This window comes from Trichomonascus vanleenenianus, assembly GCF_965637985.1.
Source record: "Trichomonascus vanleenenianus strain CLIB 3782 genome assembly, contig: TRVA0_011S, whole genome shotgun sequence".
NCBI lineage: Eukaryota > Fungi > Ascomycota > Dipodascomycetes > Dipodascales > Trichomonascaceae > Blastobotrys > Blastobotrys vanleenenianus.
The window spans coordinates 163,044-179,836 of record NW_027481876.1 but is presented as its reverse complement, the minus strand read 5'-3'; the positions used below and the strand labels follow the sequence as shown (position 1 = coordinate 179,836).

Here is a 16,793-nt window from a genome sequence, read left to right as displayed (position 1 = left end):
CTTGAGATGTATTAGTGAGAGCACATGGATTACCGTTGGCCCCGTATCTTGTTATCTTAAGATGCAACTGTCAATCACAGAAAGATTAAATATTTTTTGGGCTAAGAGAGACTAGCTATTCAGAACATTTAGCAAGGTCGTGTGTCATTGCTTGTACTGGCAATACAGTACCAGGTAGTAAACTTCACCAATATAAACATGGTATGTAGGGAATAATGTACTGAAAGATGTACAGTATTGAATACAAATGGGACTCCATTGATTATAAATGAAAGGGGAGTCGAAGTGGTATATGCATGCATCATTTGCTGCCATTATTTTACTGGTACCTCCTTACAGCTGGCCCAAGCTGACATCCATAGGACACTAATAGAAAAATTTCACTGGCTACACTGTACGTAGAGTAGCTATCTTAATTATTGTTTAAAACTAATGGCTAAGCTTGTTCCCACTACCAGGTAATGACCTTTTTAGTACATGTATAAAACTTCATCAGCATTAACCAGCAAACTGTCCAATAACGGTACCAAGCTAACAGCTGTTTATCAAGTAAATGATCAAATCGTATACCGGAATTAGCTTTTATGTGTGCGAATTATATAGATACTGCCATGCCCATAAAAAATAACCTATTTCATAGTCGCTCTATTAACCAACAACTACCGAAAATGTCGGCATATGGCATGTCTTCGGCATGGCAGCCTTTTGGGTACAGTGTCATTTGATGAGGACCAATTGTGTGTAATGTGACAAACAAGTACCTTATAATTACCAATATTTTGACGATATACATATCTCCTAAATCTCAACCCATAATCAGACAAATATAGTATGACAATTCGTCAAAACTAAACCAAACCAAGCAAGTGTACAAAAATCTCCATATTGTATCAGCGCCCAATTGATCATGTCTGAGTAGTTAAACTTCCCAAATTAACAATCGTAGTTGATGCCGTCATCACTTGAAAAACCTTTACACAGCAAAGCCATACATTCTCTGAGGAAATCTAACTTTCGAGCATCCCGGTACTTCATGTCGGAGTGTGGAGTGTCGACCGGTGAAATATTTCATCTCCCAATATCGCGACACCCTCAACAGAGATCGAAGGGTTGGAGCAATGCATGTGTACAAGGAGCTGACCCAGCCGACCACGGTGAGCCACTCACTGGTATGCAACCTATTGGGCGGGGAGCCCTGCCTGGTTGTTGTTCGGGGCCACTCCCTGTTGCAATTGTACACGTTCAAGAGTGTTACGACCACCGAGGACGTGGCTGGCGACGCCTCTGACGGCCTGCCCGAGAACCTCATGGACGGGGGAGACTCGTTCATTGGCACAGAGATGAACCTAGAGGCAGTTTCAGAGAAGACAGTCACGAAGCTCGTCCATGTGGCAGAGTGGCCGCTCGACGGGTACGTACTGGACATCCGCAGCATCAGGACCAGCGCATCGGAACACGACTGCCTTCTTGTCGCCTACAAGCACGCCAAACTGGCACTGCTGACATGGGACAAGTACACCCAGTCGCTATCGCCTATTAGTATACACTTCTACGAAAAGGAGATGTTCGACTCGCACTTCGTTGATCTAGAGTTCCCGGCGTATCTCAAGACAGATCCGAGGAGCGAAGTGGCATGCTTTGTGTACCAGAGAGACCAATTGGTGTTTCTGCCGTTTATTCAGGCCGATCTGCTTGATGATACGGCCGCCTTGTCGAGCAGCGTCTCGCGTAAGCCCGAAATGCTAGCTACTGCAAGCGGGTCTGCTCCAGTAACACAGCCCAGTGTGCTCATTAGCGCCAGCAAGTTGGACGAGCGGGTCCAGAACATTGTTTCGCTCGAGTTTTTGTACGAATACAACGAACCTACACTTGCAATTCTCTACCAGACCCAGCGAACGTGGACGGGGACGCTGCCACTGGCCAAAGATACAGTAAATTACCTCGTTCTTTCGGTAGATTTGTCGCAAGGAGCGAGTACTGCTATTGTTACCGCCGAGAATTTGCCCTATGACACATACGACATTGTTCCTCTGCGCAATCCCATCAAAGGTGTGCTTCTCGTGGGCACGAATCAGCTGATTCATGTCGACCCCTCGGGCAAGGCTAGTGGTGTTGCGGTTAACCCAATGGCTCGCCTCGACACGAATCATATTCTGGCCGATCAGAGCGACCTGAATATCAGACTGGAGCAATGCCGGATAGTCGATCTTGACTGGTCGACTGGCGAAATGCTGTTGGTACTGCACACCGGCGAGCTGTACATCATCAAGTTCCAGATCGAAGGCCGTAAAGTACATGGATTCAAGATTTCAAAGGTTGCGACCCGCGAAGTGGTTACTGCGCCAACAACAGCGGTGCGAATAGATAGCAGGAGCGTTTTCCTGGGAAGCAACACAGGCAACGCCAAGGTCCTGGGATGGCTGAAGAAAGGAGAACGGTCATCAACTACAGGCAAAGTTGCCGTAACGATTGAGGATGACATTGACGATATTTACGGCGATGGCGAGAATGACTCGGACAAGCCGGTGGTGATAAGCTGCCATGACGAACTACCCAATTACGGACCCATCGCGTCAATGGCGGTAGGTAGACCAAAGAAAATGAACTCACATTTGAGCTTCCCTGACCCTTCAGTCGCTGGTTACGATATTGTCACTGCCGTTGGAGCGGACGCAAGCGGTTCTCTATGCATCTCTCAGCAGACTATCCGGCCTGTGGTAACCAGCGACCTGCGGCTGTCGCGCAGCGAAAAAGTGTGGGCGCTGAGCCCGAGAGATCAAATTATGGGCCAGCTTTCGGTGAAGGAGGAAGGCTCAGTGTTTGACTCCTATCTCATTACCAGCGATTCAGAGCGAAGCGTGCTGTACAAAATTGAGAATAAGCAGATGGTGGATGTGAGTAAGAAGACTTCGTTTGAGCAAAAGTACGGAACGCTCTTCGCTGGACTCGTACTGGGTGGTACGTCAGTGGTGCAGGTAACCAACGAGAACATTATGTTGTATGATTCTGAGTTCAACCTATGCCGGCTGTATGACCTTGATAGACATAATGCTGCGGGCAGGGTCGTTAGCATTTCCATCCAGGATCCCTATGTGCTTTTATCGCTCGACGATAACAGCTATGTTGCCCTTAAAGTTGAAATACGAGATGAGATGCCGACCCTGGCGGAAGTTGACCTGCCAGTTCCGTCAAAGGTGTGCTGTGGTGCGCTGACATCGTCATTGAATAATACTGGTGTTTTCGGAGGCAAGAACCGAGGAGTGAAGAGAAAGAGAAATTCCGACGAAGGTATCAACGGCGAGAGCACTAGTGAGACCAGCGAAGAAGGGGTCGTGTGTGCGTTTATTGTCGAAGATGGCAAACAAAATGATCTTATTGTAAGTATTTTCCTTTGGGGCTTGTACGAGGAACTCACTAACTGTTTTCTAGCTATTTAACATCGAAAATCCGGACTCCCAGATAACTATTAAAGGCATCGATAAGCTACCTACGGTGTTGAGCAGTGTCCCGGCTGAGAAACCGGCACCGCAGTATACCCGAGAGTTCAACTTCAAACAAATTGTTATCACGCAGCTTGGCGACGCAACGACGAAGGACATTTATATCGCACTACTAACCGATCAAGCCGAATTCTATCTGTATAAACTATTCACAGTAGACGGGACTGATATTAGATTTACCAAGGAGCAGAATATAGTCTCGATAGCCCGGCTGCGAGTAGGTGACGATACAGACGAGGGGTACCTCCAAGGAATCCGGCTGCTAGAGCTTGCTGTTGGCGACTACTCCGCACTATTTGTTAGCGGTGAATGTCCGCTCATGGTGCTCAAGAACGCCAACGGCCCAACGCGAATCCATCGATTTGGTCCCGGAGCGGTATCTGGAATTAGCAAGTTCAACACGGAGGAAGTTAGCCGTGGATTCGCCTACGCTGACGGTGAAGGCGTTGTTCGCATTGGATACCTGGACGCAGACTTCGACTATGGACACTCGTGGCCCACTCGGCGACTGCATTTTGGCGAGACGATCAACAATATCTGTTACCACGAAGCGGGCCAGGTGTATGCTCTCTCGACGATGAAGGAGATGCCATACGACTACGTGGATGAAGACGGTATTCCAATAGCGGGTCTCAAGGAGGACATTCCTAAGGGTAATTCATATAAGAGTACCCTTAAGCTGCTTTCTCCACTGACCTGGACTATTATCGACGAGAAGGAGATGGAAGATAATGAAGTTATCATGACCCTGAAGACAGTAGTGCTGACTCTGTCGGAGAAGGCCAAGCGCAAGAAGGAGTTCCTCAGTTTCGGTACTAGCATACTAAGAGGCGAGGATCTTGCCGCGAAGGGCACATTCTACGTTTACGATGCCATTGGCGTTGTTCCCGAGCCAGGAAAGCCTGAGACGGACCGCAAGCTCAAGGAAGTGGCCCAAGAGTCGGTTAAGGGCGCTGTTACGGCGCTGTGTGACGTCGAGGGACACCTTCTCATAGCCCAGGGCCAGAAGGTGGTAGTGCGAAATCTTCAGGAGGACAATTCTATTATTCCTGTTGCCTTCCTCGACCTCAACATGTACATCGTCACTGCTAAAGCGGTCAAGAACTTTCTGATTCTCGGCGACGCGCTGAGAAGCGTGTGGCTGGCCGGGTTTGGCCAGGAGCCGTACCGAATGGCCACCATGGGCAAAGATATGCGTGACGTGGAGATATCTTCTGCCGATTTCTCAATCAACAACGGGCGGCTGTCGCTCATTGTTGCGGATACACAGGGCAAGCTCCAGCTGTTGGAGTACGATCCGGAAGACCCTAGTTCGCTATCTGGCCAGAAGCTTCTGTGCAAGTCGGAGTTCTTTACCGGTCGCATGACCAATTGCATGGGGCTCGTGCCCATGTTCAACGACGAAGCCGATGTGCTTTCGGTGAAGTCGAACCAGCTGTTCCCGCTGTGTGGGAGTGACGACGGGACTCTTTCTGCGGTAATTCCAGTGAGCGAGTCAGCCTATAGGACGCTCTACGTTCTCCAGCAGCAGATTATCGACAAGGAGGAACAAGTGTCGTGCCTTAACCCGCGGATGCACCGTGAGACTAACTCTGTCATTGCAGCCCAGGCTGGTCAGTCGTCGCGAGCGGTTCTCGATTACGGTATCGTTAGTCGGTTTGCGGGCCTTGACGCTGAGAAGCGGTACCTTTACTCGCGGAAAATGGGACGACGAGGGTTGGAAGAAGCGTGGAGACGAATCCGATCTATTGAAAACAGTCTAGAGTACATGTAATTTATTATATCATGCAGTCCAATGAACTATTCATTGCTTCAACTTAGTATATCTAGCAATAAGATGGAATAAGATGAATCTAACAATAAGATGGATCTAATAATAAGATGGATCTAACCAATAAGATGGATCTAACAATAAGATGGTAACAATAAGATGGATCTAGCAATAAGATGGATCTAGCAGGATGGATCTAGCAATAGAATGGATTTAACAACAGGGGCTACAAAATGTATAACAGCCATTGAGGACCAGTCCAGCAGCCGGCTCTGCTTGGCTAGAAATAAATACACCAACAAAACACGCAAACCCTTCCTAGCTATAGCAGGGCACTGATCAACGTCGGGCTTCTCATTGGCACGGCTGGCGCCGGAAAAACCAAAACCCGACGACCGGCCACGACTTGTCCCACTGCGAAAAAAATCATCGCTTGGAGACTTGTTTCGTGGCTAACAAATGTCGTCTAAGCGAGCGAAGTCGTCAGCTGCCGCGGCGGCAGAGTCCAAGGCCTCCGCAAAGCCGCATTTTCGCTCGAGCTCCAACATGGATGCCTCGAAGCGTCTGATCCACAGCTCAGCATACGCGGTTCTCTTGTTCTCGTTCCTCTACCTCATGTTCCAGCGCACCCTGCTGGACGACCCGACGCGGGCCATGATCGAGGCAATTCCGTTCCTGGCCGTGATCCAGATCGCCTACTGTGTGGGCGCTAAGCTCGAGGGCCACTCGACCCCGGCTGCCTCCAAGAAGGGCAAGAAGGCCCCCGAATCAGGCATTGGCACGGCCCTGTCGAGCGCAATTCTCGCCGCAGTGCTCAGTCTCATTCTGTCGGCGCTGGTGTTTGCGCTGCTTATCCTGTTTGGGGCTCCGCTGAGCTCCTACGTCATGGAGACCTTCCTTTGCGCCGTGCACATCTCGCTGCTTTCGGTCCAGCCTTTGGTGTACGTGTACAATTTGGACTCCAACATCTGGCGTGACATCATCTCGGTCAAGTTGCCGCTCAATGGCGTGTACGGCGCTTCCGTGGGTACCTGGTTCGGTGCCTGGCTGGGGGCTATTCCAATCCCCCTTGACTGGGACCGTCCGTGGCAGCAGTGGCCAATTACTATTCTTGCCGGTGCCTACGCCGGCACTGCTCTGGGGACGGTCGTTGGCGCTGTGTACCGAAAGCTCAAGCGAGATTAATTGAATTGATAGAGCTGCCCTCCTCAAAATGTACAAAAAGCATCTAATAGCATAATATCTAATTATTCTTGTGGGTACTCCGCAATCATATACGGTCCATCATCTTCATTACTACTAGCAGCGGAGTGTCTTCGAGGGCCAGCCCTCGAGCTCCCGTAGCTGGGGGGCCAGCCCCCAGGCCCTCCATTCCTGCGGTGATGTTTACAACATGACAAACTTTTTTGTAACACTAAAATTGTTACAAAACTCCTGTAACGAATGACCCGTAACAGCTCAAAATCTCCGCGAAGCGGAGCTCCAGGGGGGTTTGGGGGGACTGGTCCCCCCATTAGTACTAGCAGCGGAGGTGTTTTCGAGGGCCAGCCCTCGAGCTCCCGTAGCTGGGGGCCAGCCCCCAGACCCCCGTCGGTAAAAAACAAAATTAGCATGCAATTAACTATGTACGATCATGAGATTAGTGTGGTAATGCAATGGGAGTGCCCGTAGCGTGCAGGACAAAGTTGAGGCCGGTGGATGCGGCGAGGGCGAAGCAAATGGCCATGGGGCCAATCCTGTCGTCGTAGCGAGTGACTTTTTTGTTTCGAATATCGCGTACTCGCAAACAGTACATGACAATGGAGTGGGAGATGGTGAGCACTGCGGTGATGTAGAAGCCGACGGCGGCCTTGACGGCCATGGCGCCGCCAAAGTTGAGCAGGCCGCCGGCAACGGCGCTGAGCAGAATGCCAATCTCGACCCACGAGAGGAAGGTTCGCTCGTTGGCAAAGTACACCTTGGGCTCGATACGTACTGGAACACAGATCTCCTTACCCGCGGGCACCTCAATGTCGCGGATGAACACCGTGCCCTCTGGCACGCTGGACACCGGGGTATCATCAAGGAAGGCAGTGTGCATCCACGACCCCAGGGCGCGCATAGCGTCGGTAATTGGAGCTAGCGCCTGGCCCACAACGCCGCGCTCGTAGCGGTTGGCCGTCTCGCCTCCACCCAACAGACGCGACGTCTCGTCGGCGAACGGATTGCTGTTTGCGAACCGCACGCGCGAAGTTCCCACTGCTTCTTCTTCGTCGAACGTGTTGGGATCGCTATCGTCGTAGTCGGAGCTGTTCTGCGGATGCTCAATGCCATAGTCCTGGACAACCGGCTTCTTAATGTCGACGTGCATCTGCGGAAGCCAGAATGGAATAAGCTTCACCTTATCGGGGAGCAGCGTCGCCGTGCCGTGAATGAACTTGGAGAACTTGGGCACCGCCTCGACGAGGTGCGACGCGACGAGATCTCGCACCCACTGCGGTGGCTCCTGGCCGAGCTGTGTCTGGAGCTTGACTTCGAGAACTGCGTAAGGGAACCGCTCGGCCTCACCAGAGTTCAGCTGGTTGAATGGCCAGTCGACGCCAATATCCATTCGCCGCCAGTTCTTATTGGCCCGGTCAAGTCCGTCGAAATTGTCTTCCCGAACCATTGTGAGCTCCGTATCGAGCGAAATTCGCACTCGCGCGTCGCCAGGCAGCTGGAAGGCAGTTCGGTTGTAGAAGGACCGAACCACAGGGCGCAGCTTCTTCTTGACTACGGCATACTGAACCTCGCGAGCCAGAGACTCCAGGTTCTCAATCTCCTGCAGCGACTTCTTACCCTCGCGTCGCGCCTTCTCAAAGAGCTGGTCCACTGTGTACTTGCCCTTGAGGTAGTCGTTGACGTGCTTCTCCTTCATGCCAAATCGCGCCTTGACCGACTTCTCGCCCGTCCAGTCCTCTCGGTGCGTCTTACGCTCTACAAAGATCTGATCAGAGTCCATGCCGCCGTACCATCGCAGTCGGATCGCCTCTGCGCCCTCGCTCTTCTCCAATCGGCCCCGATACAGGTCAAGACTCGAGTTGTCAAAGTAGATCGATGTGATGGCGGAATCCTCCTTGGAGAATTCCTTGTTTGGGTTGAACACCAGCACGGGAAGGTGCTTGAGGATGATGAGCTTAAGCTCGGTAATGTTGTCCGGATGAACCCAATACTTGGTCGTCTGTCGCACGAAGTTCTGCTGGGCTCCACCAGCGGCGCTATCACCTTTTACGGGGTTGCCTCTTGTCCGCACCAGGTCGTAGAGTTTTGAGAGCTTCACCACCAGCGGATCGTAATTATCCTTGAAGAATGGCTTGGCATTGAGCCGCACCGCGAAAATGGGCTTGAGCGCCCACCCGGTGCGCTTATCATGCTTCTTGATGATCTTCTGGAACGCCGTGTAGTTGAGCCTTGTGAACTTGGCCAGATCGTGGACATCGGCGATGACGTCCGAGAGCTCTTCTTCGAGGTCTTCAAACGCCTGTTCGTCGACGTACTGGCGCGATTCGACGGCTCGGATGACGCGCGCTACCTCCTGTTCGGCGTCCTTAATGCGCCGGCTGATCTCGCTCGTCTTGACTTTTTGGAAGGTATAAACCTTATCGAGCTCATTCTCGAGCTCCTGGACGAATCGCTCCTCATGCTGCTCGTTCCAGCCGTCCGCGGTCTTAAGCCGCTGCTTGAGGTCGTCGTAAGACACATAGTAGTAGTAGTACCCTTTGATAAGGGACGACTTCAGCTGTTCGCCAAACTTCATCGATTATAACCGATTGAGCACGAAGGATTCTAACAGAATTCAATCTTCAGGCACACCAACGGTACATATATAGCGTTTTCTTTGGGCAACGGTACATATACACACGTTTTCTCGAGGCCCCCTCTCACTCCATGGCCTTGAAAGTATTCCAACAATGGACATCATCGATCCTGCCCACGTGCTGAAGTCCAGCCCCCTAATGCGTGCGCACGCACGCACCACGCACATAGCGCCGTGTATGCACCCCCCCACTCGGGTTTCTCGTAGCCAACCATTTGCTCACAGACTGCGAGAGGGCATGTATAGCGATGCAATTGGCCACAGGAAGGGTACCTACCGCTCCGTAGGAGTAGCGGGCTACCAATCTGAGCACACGAGCGCTCCATCTGAGTACCCTATGGAGAAGATACCGCGGTTGGTTGTGTACCAGGGTGACGAATCATCGGGTGCACAGCCGTGCGAAAAAAAACTTCGGGACTCGCCGTCACCGGGGGCTTCTTCAATTGTATGGGGGATACTTCGTTCATCTCCAGAGAGAGGGAACCCTCCGCGAAGCGGAGCCCCAAAGGGGGTTTGGGGGGACTGGTCCCCCCATATTTATAGACTTTCTAGCGTATGACAGGAGCCCTGTCGTGAGTGCCTTGTAGGAGTGGTGCCCCGCGGTGAGCGGCTCATGCGGCTGAAACTGCGATGCGCGCGCGGGGTCGTCTCAAAGTTGGGCCCTGCCCGGAGGGTCGGATGAATTTTCTTGCGACATTTTCCGTTGGAGTGGATAGATCGAAGCATAGAGGCAAGATGGGCGTGTTCCTGCCGATTAAGGCCCTTCCCGGGCTCAAGAAGTACAAGTAAGTTTTGTCCAATGGGCCATTTGGCTCAGCTTTGAGGATAAAGTGCTAAGACGCCGGGTTTTTGCAGGTACGCCGGAGAAGATCGATCAATCATATCGCGATATGTCCTCAGGCCGTTTTACATGCAGTTCGTCAAGCTGTTCCCGAGATGGTTTGCGCCGAATTTGATCACGCTGTCTGGGTTCAGTTTTGTGGTGATGAACATTGGGCTCATGCTCTACTACAACCCGACGCTGGACCAAGAGTACCCGAGCTGGGTGTACTTTTGCTTTGCGCTGAGTCTCTTCATGTACCAGACTTTTGATTCGTGCGACGGCGCCCAGGCCCGAAGAACCGGCCAGAGTGGACCGCTCGGAGAGCTGTTTGACCACTGCGTCGACGCTTGCAATACGACTCTGGAGGTACTTCTCTTCGCCTCGGTGACGACTATGGGCTCTGGATGGGAGGTAATCATTGCGCAGTTTGGCACTCTCTTCAACTTCTACCTCACGACCTGGGAGGAGTACCATACGGGCGTTCTGTTCCTGTCAGTGTTCTCGGGCCCGGTCGAAGGCATCCTCATCGTCATAGCCATCTACATTGTCACGGGTATTTACGGCCCGGGCATCTGGAAGCTCAAGGTTGTAGAGCAGTTTGGCATTGAGCAGTATGTCGGACAGTATCTCGGGGAGTGTGAGCTGCTGCGCAAAATGACTTTTACCGACGCATACCTGGTATTTGCCGCGGTAGGGCTGTTCTTCAACATTATACACTCGACGTCCAACGTCCTCAAGGCACGAAAGCGGGCTGGGTTGAGGAAGACCCCGGCTCTGGTGCAGACTCTGCCTTTCATTCTGTTCTACGCGACGGTGGTTGTGTGGATCTACCTTGAGCCGAGGATCTTGCATCACTACGTCTTGCCATTGATTATCACAATTGGCGCCGGTTTTGCGCTTACTGTAGGCAGGATGATTCTCGCGCATGTGTCAAAGCAGGCTTTCCCTGTGTGGAACCCACTTCTGCTTCTCCCGTCTGTGGGAATTGCCGCCCATGTTATCGGTGTCGAGCTGGGGTGGGACAGTTTGGTTACGGGGCTAGCTGTTATCTACGCGGGGCTCGGCCTTTCTGTGGGCATTTATGGCTGCTTCATTACAGAGGTGGTCAACGAAATCACCGAGTATTTGGATATTTGGTGTCTCTCTATTAAGCATCCAATTGACGATAAGAAGGACCAGTAAAAAGTTAAATAAGCCAAATAAAAAGGGATATATACTCCACGCTCGACGTGCAGCGTCGCCCCGGGGGTTTGGGGGCTGGCCCCCCAATTGCTAGCACTCTCGGAGCTCTTACCTCCACGAAGTGGAGCACCAGGGGGGTTTGGGGGGACTGGTCCCCCCATTGACACTAACTGCGGAGTGTTTTCGAGGGCCAGCCCTCGAGCTCCCGTAGCTCCGCTTCGCGGAGGGACTCAATTGGCCCAATAATCTCCATGAAGTGGAGCCGCAAGGGGGGGTGCGGCTCACAATCAGCCGTGCCATCACATCACATCAACCCCATCACATATCCACAACCCCACGGTAATCAGTGGATACGAGGTTTTTTTTGGATTTTTGGTAATATGAGTGCCCTGTTGCGGTATGCTGTGGCATCGCCTAGGAGACAGTACCAAGACGGGTCGCAGAAGCTCGACCTTGCGTACGTGACGCCACGGATCATCGTTACGTCGATGCCCACGAGCGAGTTCATCAAGACGTGGTACCGCACGAACCTCAGAGACCTGCGGGAGTTCCTCGAGCGAAACCACGGGCGGAAGTGGCGCGTTTACAACTTCCGGGCCGAACCCACCGGCGCCTACGATGACAAGGAGTTCTACGGGCAGGTAAGCCACTACCCGTTCACAGACCACAGCCCGCCGCCGTTCCAGCTCATGATAGATGCGGTGGCGGCCATCGACAAGTATCTCACTATTGACGAGCGGAACATAGCAGTTCTGCACTGCAAGGCCGGTCAAGGCCGGTCGGGAACCATTGCCTGTGCGTACCTCATCGTCAAACAGAGCCTGTCATGGGACCAGGCCATTGATCTGTTCACCGCCAAGCGAATGCGACCCGGGTTTGGCCCGGGGGTCTCCATTCTCAGCCAACGGCGGTATCTACAGTATCTCCAGACCTGGGTTACTAATGAGCGCAGCTATAATCCCGACACAATCGTGCAGATAGAGCAGGTCAAGTTGTATGATTGTCAGTATCTGGACCTGACGATGACATGCTCTACTTTTGACAGGACGGGGCAGCCTGTCCAGCAGTATTCGTTTGAGGAGAAGGATATAGTGTCTAAGGAAGGCGGAATTGTTGTCATGGAGCCTACAGGGATCCAGCTCTGCGTTGGGCCGGATGTTCAGTTTGCGTTTAGCCATGAGAAGAAGTTCTATTTAGTCCACTCGACAGCGCACGTATGGTTCAATGTGTTCTTTGAGTCGCACGGCGCGGGCCATGGTAGTGCCATTGTACCGTGGAAGGAGATGGATGGATTTATTGGAACTCACAAACGAGGAACCCAGGCATTCACAGCGTTGGAAGTTAGTTGGCGCGTGATATCCACCAATTAATTGATTAATAGAGCCATTGCGTTGAGGGAGTACATGGTGATAGAAGCTTAATGGAGCCATTACGTTGAGGGATTCCTCGTTGATGGATGTGTTGAGGAAGTACCTGGTGATGCTGAGAATTAAATGCCGTGAAGGATGACCTCGCTCTGAGGGGTGTTGAGGATAAACAAGGAATGGTTAGAGGCAACAGCCAACGCGTTACCCTGTGGATGAAGTGCGAGTGCCCTTACTTCGCTCACGTCGCACTGCGCAGAGATTCCATGCTCACTAGGGGTCTCAAGGTCGTACAGATTGACCTCTCGAGTCGAGGCATGGGCGATAAAGTCTCCAGCCGTAACATAAACTGAGTCACTGCCACGGTTTGACGAGATGATCTGCGCACTGTCAGTTGGTGGAGTATACCCGCATCCTCCACTCAGCGACGGGATGTTGTACTTGTTCCACCACCCGTCGCCAACTACGACAAGATCTCCATTATGCACGCCAATTGCCTTTACAGGCTTGCCGGGGAACACCGTCAACAACCACGTTCCCTTGCGCCAGTCGAGAATGCGCACTTTGTCTCCCTGCTCCAGCACGACGAGCCGATCGCTGTCGCTATCATCCCAGAACCGTACTGCAAGCCCTGGAGCGGCCAATCGGAATGACCGCGGCTGGAGCCCTTCCCACACCAGCACAGTGCGGTCGTCGCCAACAGATGCGACAAGCCCTTCGGGCGAGATGTCCACGGCATTGACGAACGAATCATGGCCCCTGCTCCCGCCCAGCGTCACGATTTCGCTGGTGTTTAGATTAAGGTACGATATTGTGTGATTTGGATGGACAGCGGCCACGTGATCTCCGCGCAGCCGGACGTGGTTAACCTCTAGCCCTAAATGCTGGTACGACTTGGTCTGGTCGATGGGATCGTATATCGTGACCCCCAAGCCGTGCCCAATGGCGAGCGTGTCTCCGGAATCATTCCAGTCTACGCTTAGAATCTCGGTCTCCATATCATGTCTTCAAGTGGGTTAGCCTGTCATCTCCTTTTTCTCTATATAGAAACTTACTCAACTAGTGAACGACTCCTGTTTGGCTCGTCTGCTGTCATTGTCGCTTGAAAATTGTTCACAATGTTCGTGTTGAGCATGGCTGGTGATGGTGATGATCAGTTGGAGGTGAGGATTAAGTTACGATGTTAACTTGATTTTTCACATCGTGCGAGCGCGAGTGTTGAGCCGCACCTGTATCATGAAAATCGATATCCATGCTAAGGTCGTGGAAAATTGTCGGATCAATGGAGTATTAACTAAATATAATACGGAATATTAAAGAGGGATAGGCGTGGGTGTCCACATTCGGGTATCAATGCTCTAGAAAGGGAATTGACGGCATGTTAAGTTAATCCTCCATCAACTGCGTGTAGCTGTCGAAGCTTTCCCTTTGCCGGAATAGCAGTAGAGCTTAGAATTCTATTGAGGCACGGAGACATTAGCGCGACTTGTATAAGACTCGTTATCTTTATATCCCTTCACCCCCTACATAACATTGATATTATCATTCATCACACTGCGATAGCATTGGACAGAGAGATCTAGAAAAAAATGTTCCCCACATCAACCCTTCTGTATTGTATCGATATCATCGAAATTGATAGCATGCAATGTATGAGAATTCGTAATTTAAGGCGTTTCGCCCGTTTCCCAGGGCGAAGGAGACGTGTGTTGCCTCGACAACTGATGCCAGGGGGAAGACCCCCTGCATGAAAATTCACGTGACCTGCACGTCGGGCGTCGGGATCTGAGTCTAATCTCGAGCCCCCAAATGGCCGGCATTTCTCTACCCATGAGGTTGGCATAGCTGGAGCGCAGAGAAGGGTGAGAGATCGGCCACCGAACATATATATACACATTTATTTGCGTATTGTAGATGGAAGACCTATCTCTGGAGTCAATTGGAGATTATATTAGCAACCGATCCGAGTGCGCTGACACTTCTGTTGATTCTTTTGAAACAAGCAATAGCTCGGTTATTCTCGAGTGCGGCGAATGCGCAAAGAAAAGTCTCGAGATCGCTGTGCTGGAACGTGATTTACAGACTGCCGCGACAGTTGGCTAGGTGCTCCTCCGGGAATACGAGGCTAGCGAACGCGAGAAGAGCGCTATGAAGGCTGAGGCTGAACGGCTGGCAATGAGGCTGCAGAGAGCAAGCGAGGAGAACACTACGCTACTGCAGACCAATGCCGACCTGCTGCAACAGAGTTTCGAGATTCAGCAGGCGCTTGATTTCTCAGATTGTCTCGTTGAAAGCCTGACTAAGAACCTCGAGAAGGTGAGGGTCGAGCTGAGGCAACTGTCCAGAACATCTTGCAAAACGCAAAGGTTGGAGAATCATATAGCGCTGCTGGAGGCGACACAGGAGGCGCTGGAAAACGAGTTGAATGGTTCAGCGAGGGATAAGAGGTTTTTGGAGAGTAGGGTCATGAAATCGCAACGAGAGGTACGGCAATTGACGCTTCAGATGGATGCTTTGGAGGCTCAATTGACCAACAGCGCAATACGCTCGCCAACTGAGACACCGTCAATGTCAACATCACCAACGCACAAGCATACGCTATCAATTGAAACGGGCAGATTTAATACTCTCAGTCGTTGGGAGGGCCATAACAAGATTCCGAGTACGCCTACTCCTATTAGTTATCCTGAAGTTGTATTGTTGGGTCAGTATGCTTTGCAGGGAACTCCAATTCAAAAAGGAGTCCTAAGTGATGAATCATTGCAGCTGCCGCCTACTCCTCCGAATGAGAATCTGTCTACTCCTCCGAGTGAGAATCTTGCGCCGATGATGGCTTATAATAAGTGCGCCCAAACTACTACTGGTACTATCACGGCTACCAGGGTGAATGCCCCTACAATAAAAAATAAAGCATCCTCGAGAGACCTGCTGCTTAAAGCAGCGCAGGGATCCCAGTCTATGGATAAAAGGGCAGCTGGTGAGTTAGAAACCGAGCCGTACTTTCATTCAGTCGTTGATGATCTAAGCGAAGCGTTAGACACCGTTATTTAGGTGACGCTGATACCCCTTATTTATTTTATTTATTACAGGGTGCAAATTGTTCATTGTGATAGCGAGGGCAATGGTTTAGCAATTGCTCATAATACTAGCTAGAGTCATAACCAATTTGTAACTCTTCATTAAAACTTGAAAAATAAAGCCTCAATCAATTCGCGACAACGTAGTTCCAAGCGTCTTATCTGTAGAGTTGGATATTTATTACCAATTGAAAACCAAACTTGCCCAGCTAAAAATAATAATCTTGATTAAAGTCCGTTGCCTAGGGCGAACTTGCCCAGCTATGTGAATTAAACCAACAAAAAATATGCCAGATAATCCTTTTGCGAAAGATATGATATACCAGTAACGGCTATATTGTCCCTTTCCACACCCAGGATACGGACTACAATATATCAAGATCAGGACAATTATGGCAGAGATATAACGAATGAAGTAAGCAATGGCATATATGTTCAAAGTACATATACATATAAATATACAATACAACCCCGCGCAGAACTACACAAGACTAGTTAGCCCCCCTTGACCTCCCGGGCAATTCTCTGTTGGGCGCTTTGTACAATCTTCTGGACCAGCCCCAGTGCCTGAGAGTTGCCATTGGCCTTAGATCCGCCCACTGAGCACGTCTCTGGCACGTATGGCGGGTCAATGCGGATCTCATCTACGACTATAATAGACTTGCCATCCCACTCGCTCGGCAGCGTCTTATTCACAGCATTGAACACCATCTGCCCCTCCGGCGACACCCCCACCCCCGTCGTTCGAATGGCCTCCCGGGCCACTTTGACCGACTCCTGGAGCCGCTTCGCGGCGGCGTTGACCGAAACGTACCCAATGGCCGGCTCCGCCGCGGCGAATGCCTGCTTGGGGTTCCCGTGCGGCTTGGGAGCCGCCCGCGGCTTATCCACCACCGCTACGTCCTTGACAAAAGACGTCTTCACCACGCGGTAATTGGGCCCACCCTTAACTGCCGAAGGGCTCACCGGCGGCGGGTTGATGGACAGCCGGTTAGTGGCCTCTGGCTCGGGCTCCTCGACCAGCGTCACGGTGTTGGTCACCGCATCAAACGCATACACCTTGCCCGTGATGACATTGTCAAGGATCGTAGTCACCTTGACCCTACCGAATAATTAACCTCTACCCAATCTGGGACACTCGAGCTACTTACTTCAGGCCGATTACCCAGTCGATCGAGCTCCAGTTACTCATTTCTCCCTGGTGGGTTGTGAAGGTTTGAGAGGCCGGCGACCGTTCACCG

General features: G+C 51.5%; 8 protein-coding genes across 8 annotated transcripts; 5 read left to right on the top strand and 3 right to left on the bottom strand.

Moving 5' to 3' along the window:
• Nucleotides 1–1,118: 1,118 nt before the first annotated feature.
• Nucleotides 1,119–5,274, top strand: CFT1 (cleavage/polyadenylation factor CFT1; the record flags this gene model as incomplete). The annotated part of the gene is made up of 2 exons (XM_076683867.1): nt 1,119–3,377; nt 3,430–5,274. The coding sequence occupies 2 exons, from the start codon at nt 1,119–1,121 to the stop codon at nt 5,272–5,274; spliced, it is 4,104 nt and encodes a 1,367-aa protein (XP_076541914.1).
• Nucleotides 5,275–5,730: 456 nt separating this feature from the next.
• Nucleotides 5,731–6,456, top strand: GPI11 (mannose-ethanolamine phosphotransferase GPI11; the record flags this gene model as incomplete). Its single annotated transcript, XM_076683866.1, has 1 exon — nt 5,731–6,456. The coding sequence occupies one exon, from the start codon at nt 5,731–5,733 to the stop codon at nt 6,454–6,456; it is 726 nt and encodes a 241-aa protein (XP_076541913.1).
• A 454-nt stretch (nt 6,457–6,910) lies between these two features.
• On the bottom strand, nt 6,911–9,046 carry VTC4 (Vtc4p; the record flags this gene model as incomplete). Its single annotated transcript, XM_076683865.1, has 1 exon — nt 6,911–9,046. The coding sequence occupies one exon, from the start codon at nt 9,044–9,046 to the stop codon at nt 6,911–6,913; it is 2,136 nt and encodes a 711-aa protein (XP_076541912.1).
• Nucleotides 9,047–9,841: 795 nt separating this feature from the next.
• On the top strand, nt 9,842–11,111 carry CPT1 (diacylglycerol cholinephosphotransferase; the record flags this gene model as incomplete). Its single annotated transcript, XM_076683864.1, has 2 exons — nt 9,842–9,891; nt 9,962–11,111. The coding sequence occupies 2 exons, from the start codon at nt 9,842–9,844 to the stop codon at nt 11,109–11,111; spliced, it is 1,200 nt and encodes a 399-aa protein (XP_076541911.1).
• A 251-nt stretch (nt 11,112–11,362) lies between these two features.
• On the top strand, nt 11,363–12,481 carry TEP1 (putative phosphatidylinositol-3,4,5-trisphosphate 3-phosphatase; the record flags this gene model as incomplete). The annotated part of the gene is made up of 1 exon (XM_076683863.1): nt 11,363–12,481. One exon carries the CDS (start codon nt 11,363–11,365, stop codon nt 12,479–12,481), a length of 1,119 nt encoding a protein of 372 aa, XP_076541910.1.
• Nucleotides 12,482–12,600: 119 nt separating this feature from the next.
• Nucleotides 12,601–13,610, bottom strand: TRVA0_011S01838 (WD40 repeat domain-containing protein; the record flags this gene model as incomplete). The annotated part of the gene is made up of 2 exons (XM_076683862.1): nt 12,601–13,480; nt 13,531–13,610. 2 exons carry the CDS (start codon nt 13,608–13,610, stop codon nt 12,601–12,603), a joined length of 960 nt encoding a protein of 319 aa, XP_076541909.1.
• Nucleotides 13,611–14,623: 1,013 nt separating this feature from the next.
• TRVA0_011S01816 (uncharacterized protein) lies at nt 14,624–15,526 on the top strand (the record flags this gene model as incomplete). The annotated part of the gene is made up of 1 exon (XM_076683861.1): nt 14,624–15,526. One exon carries the CDS (start codon nt 14,624–14,626, stop codon nt 15,524–15,526), a length of 903 nt encoding a protein of 300 aa, XP_076541908.1.
• A 521-nt stretch (nt 15,527–16,047) lies between these two features.
• LSM12 (Lsm12p) lies at nt 16,048–16,744 on the bottom strand (the record flags this gene model as incomplete). The annotated part of the gene is made up of 2 exons (XM_076683860.1): nt 16,048–16,654; nt 16,704–16,744. 2 exons carry the CDS (start codon nt 16,742–16,744, stop codon nt 16,048–16,050), a joined length of 648 nt encoding a protein of 215 aa, XP_076541907.1.
• Nucleotides 16,745–16,793: the final 49 nt, after the last annotated feature.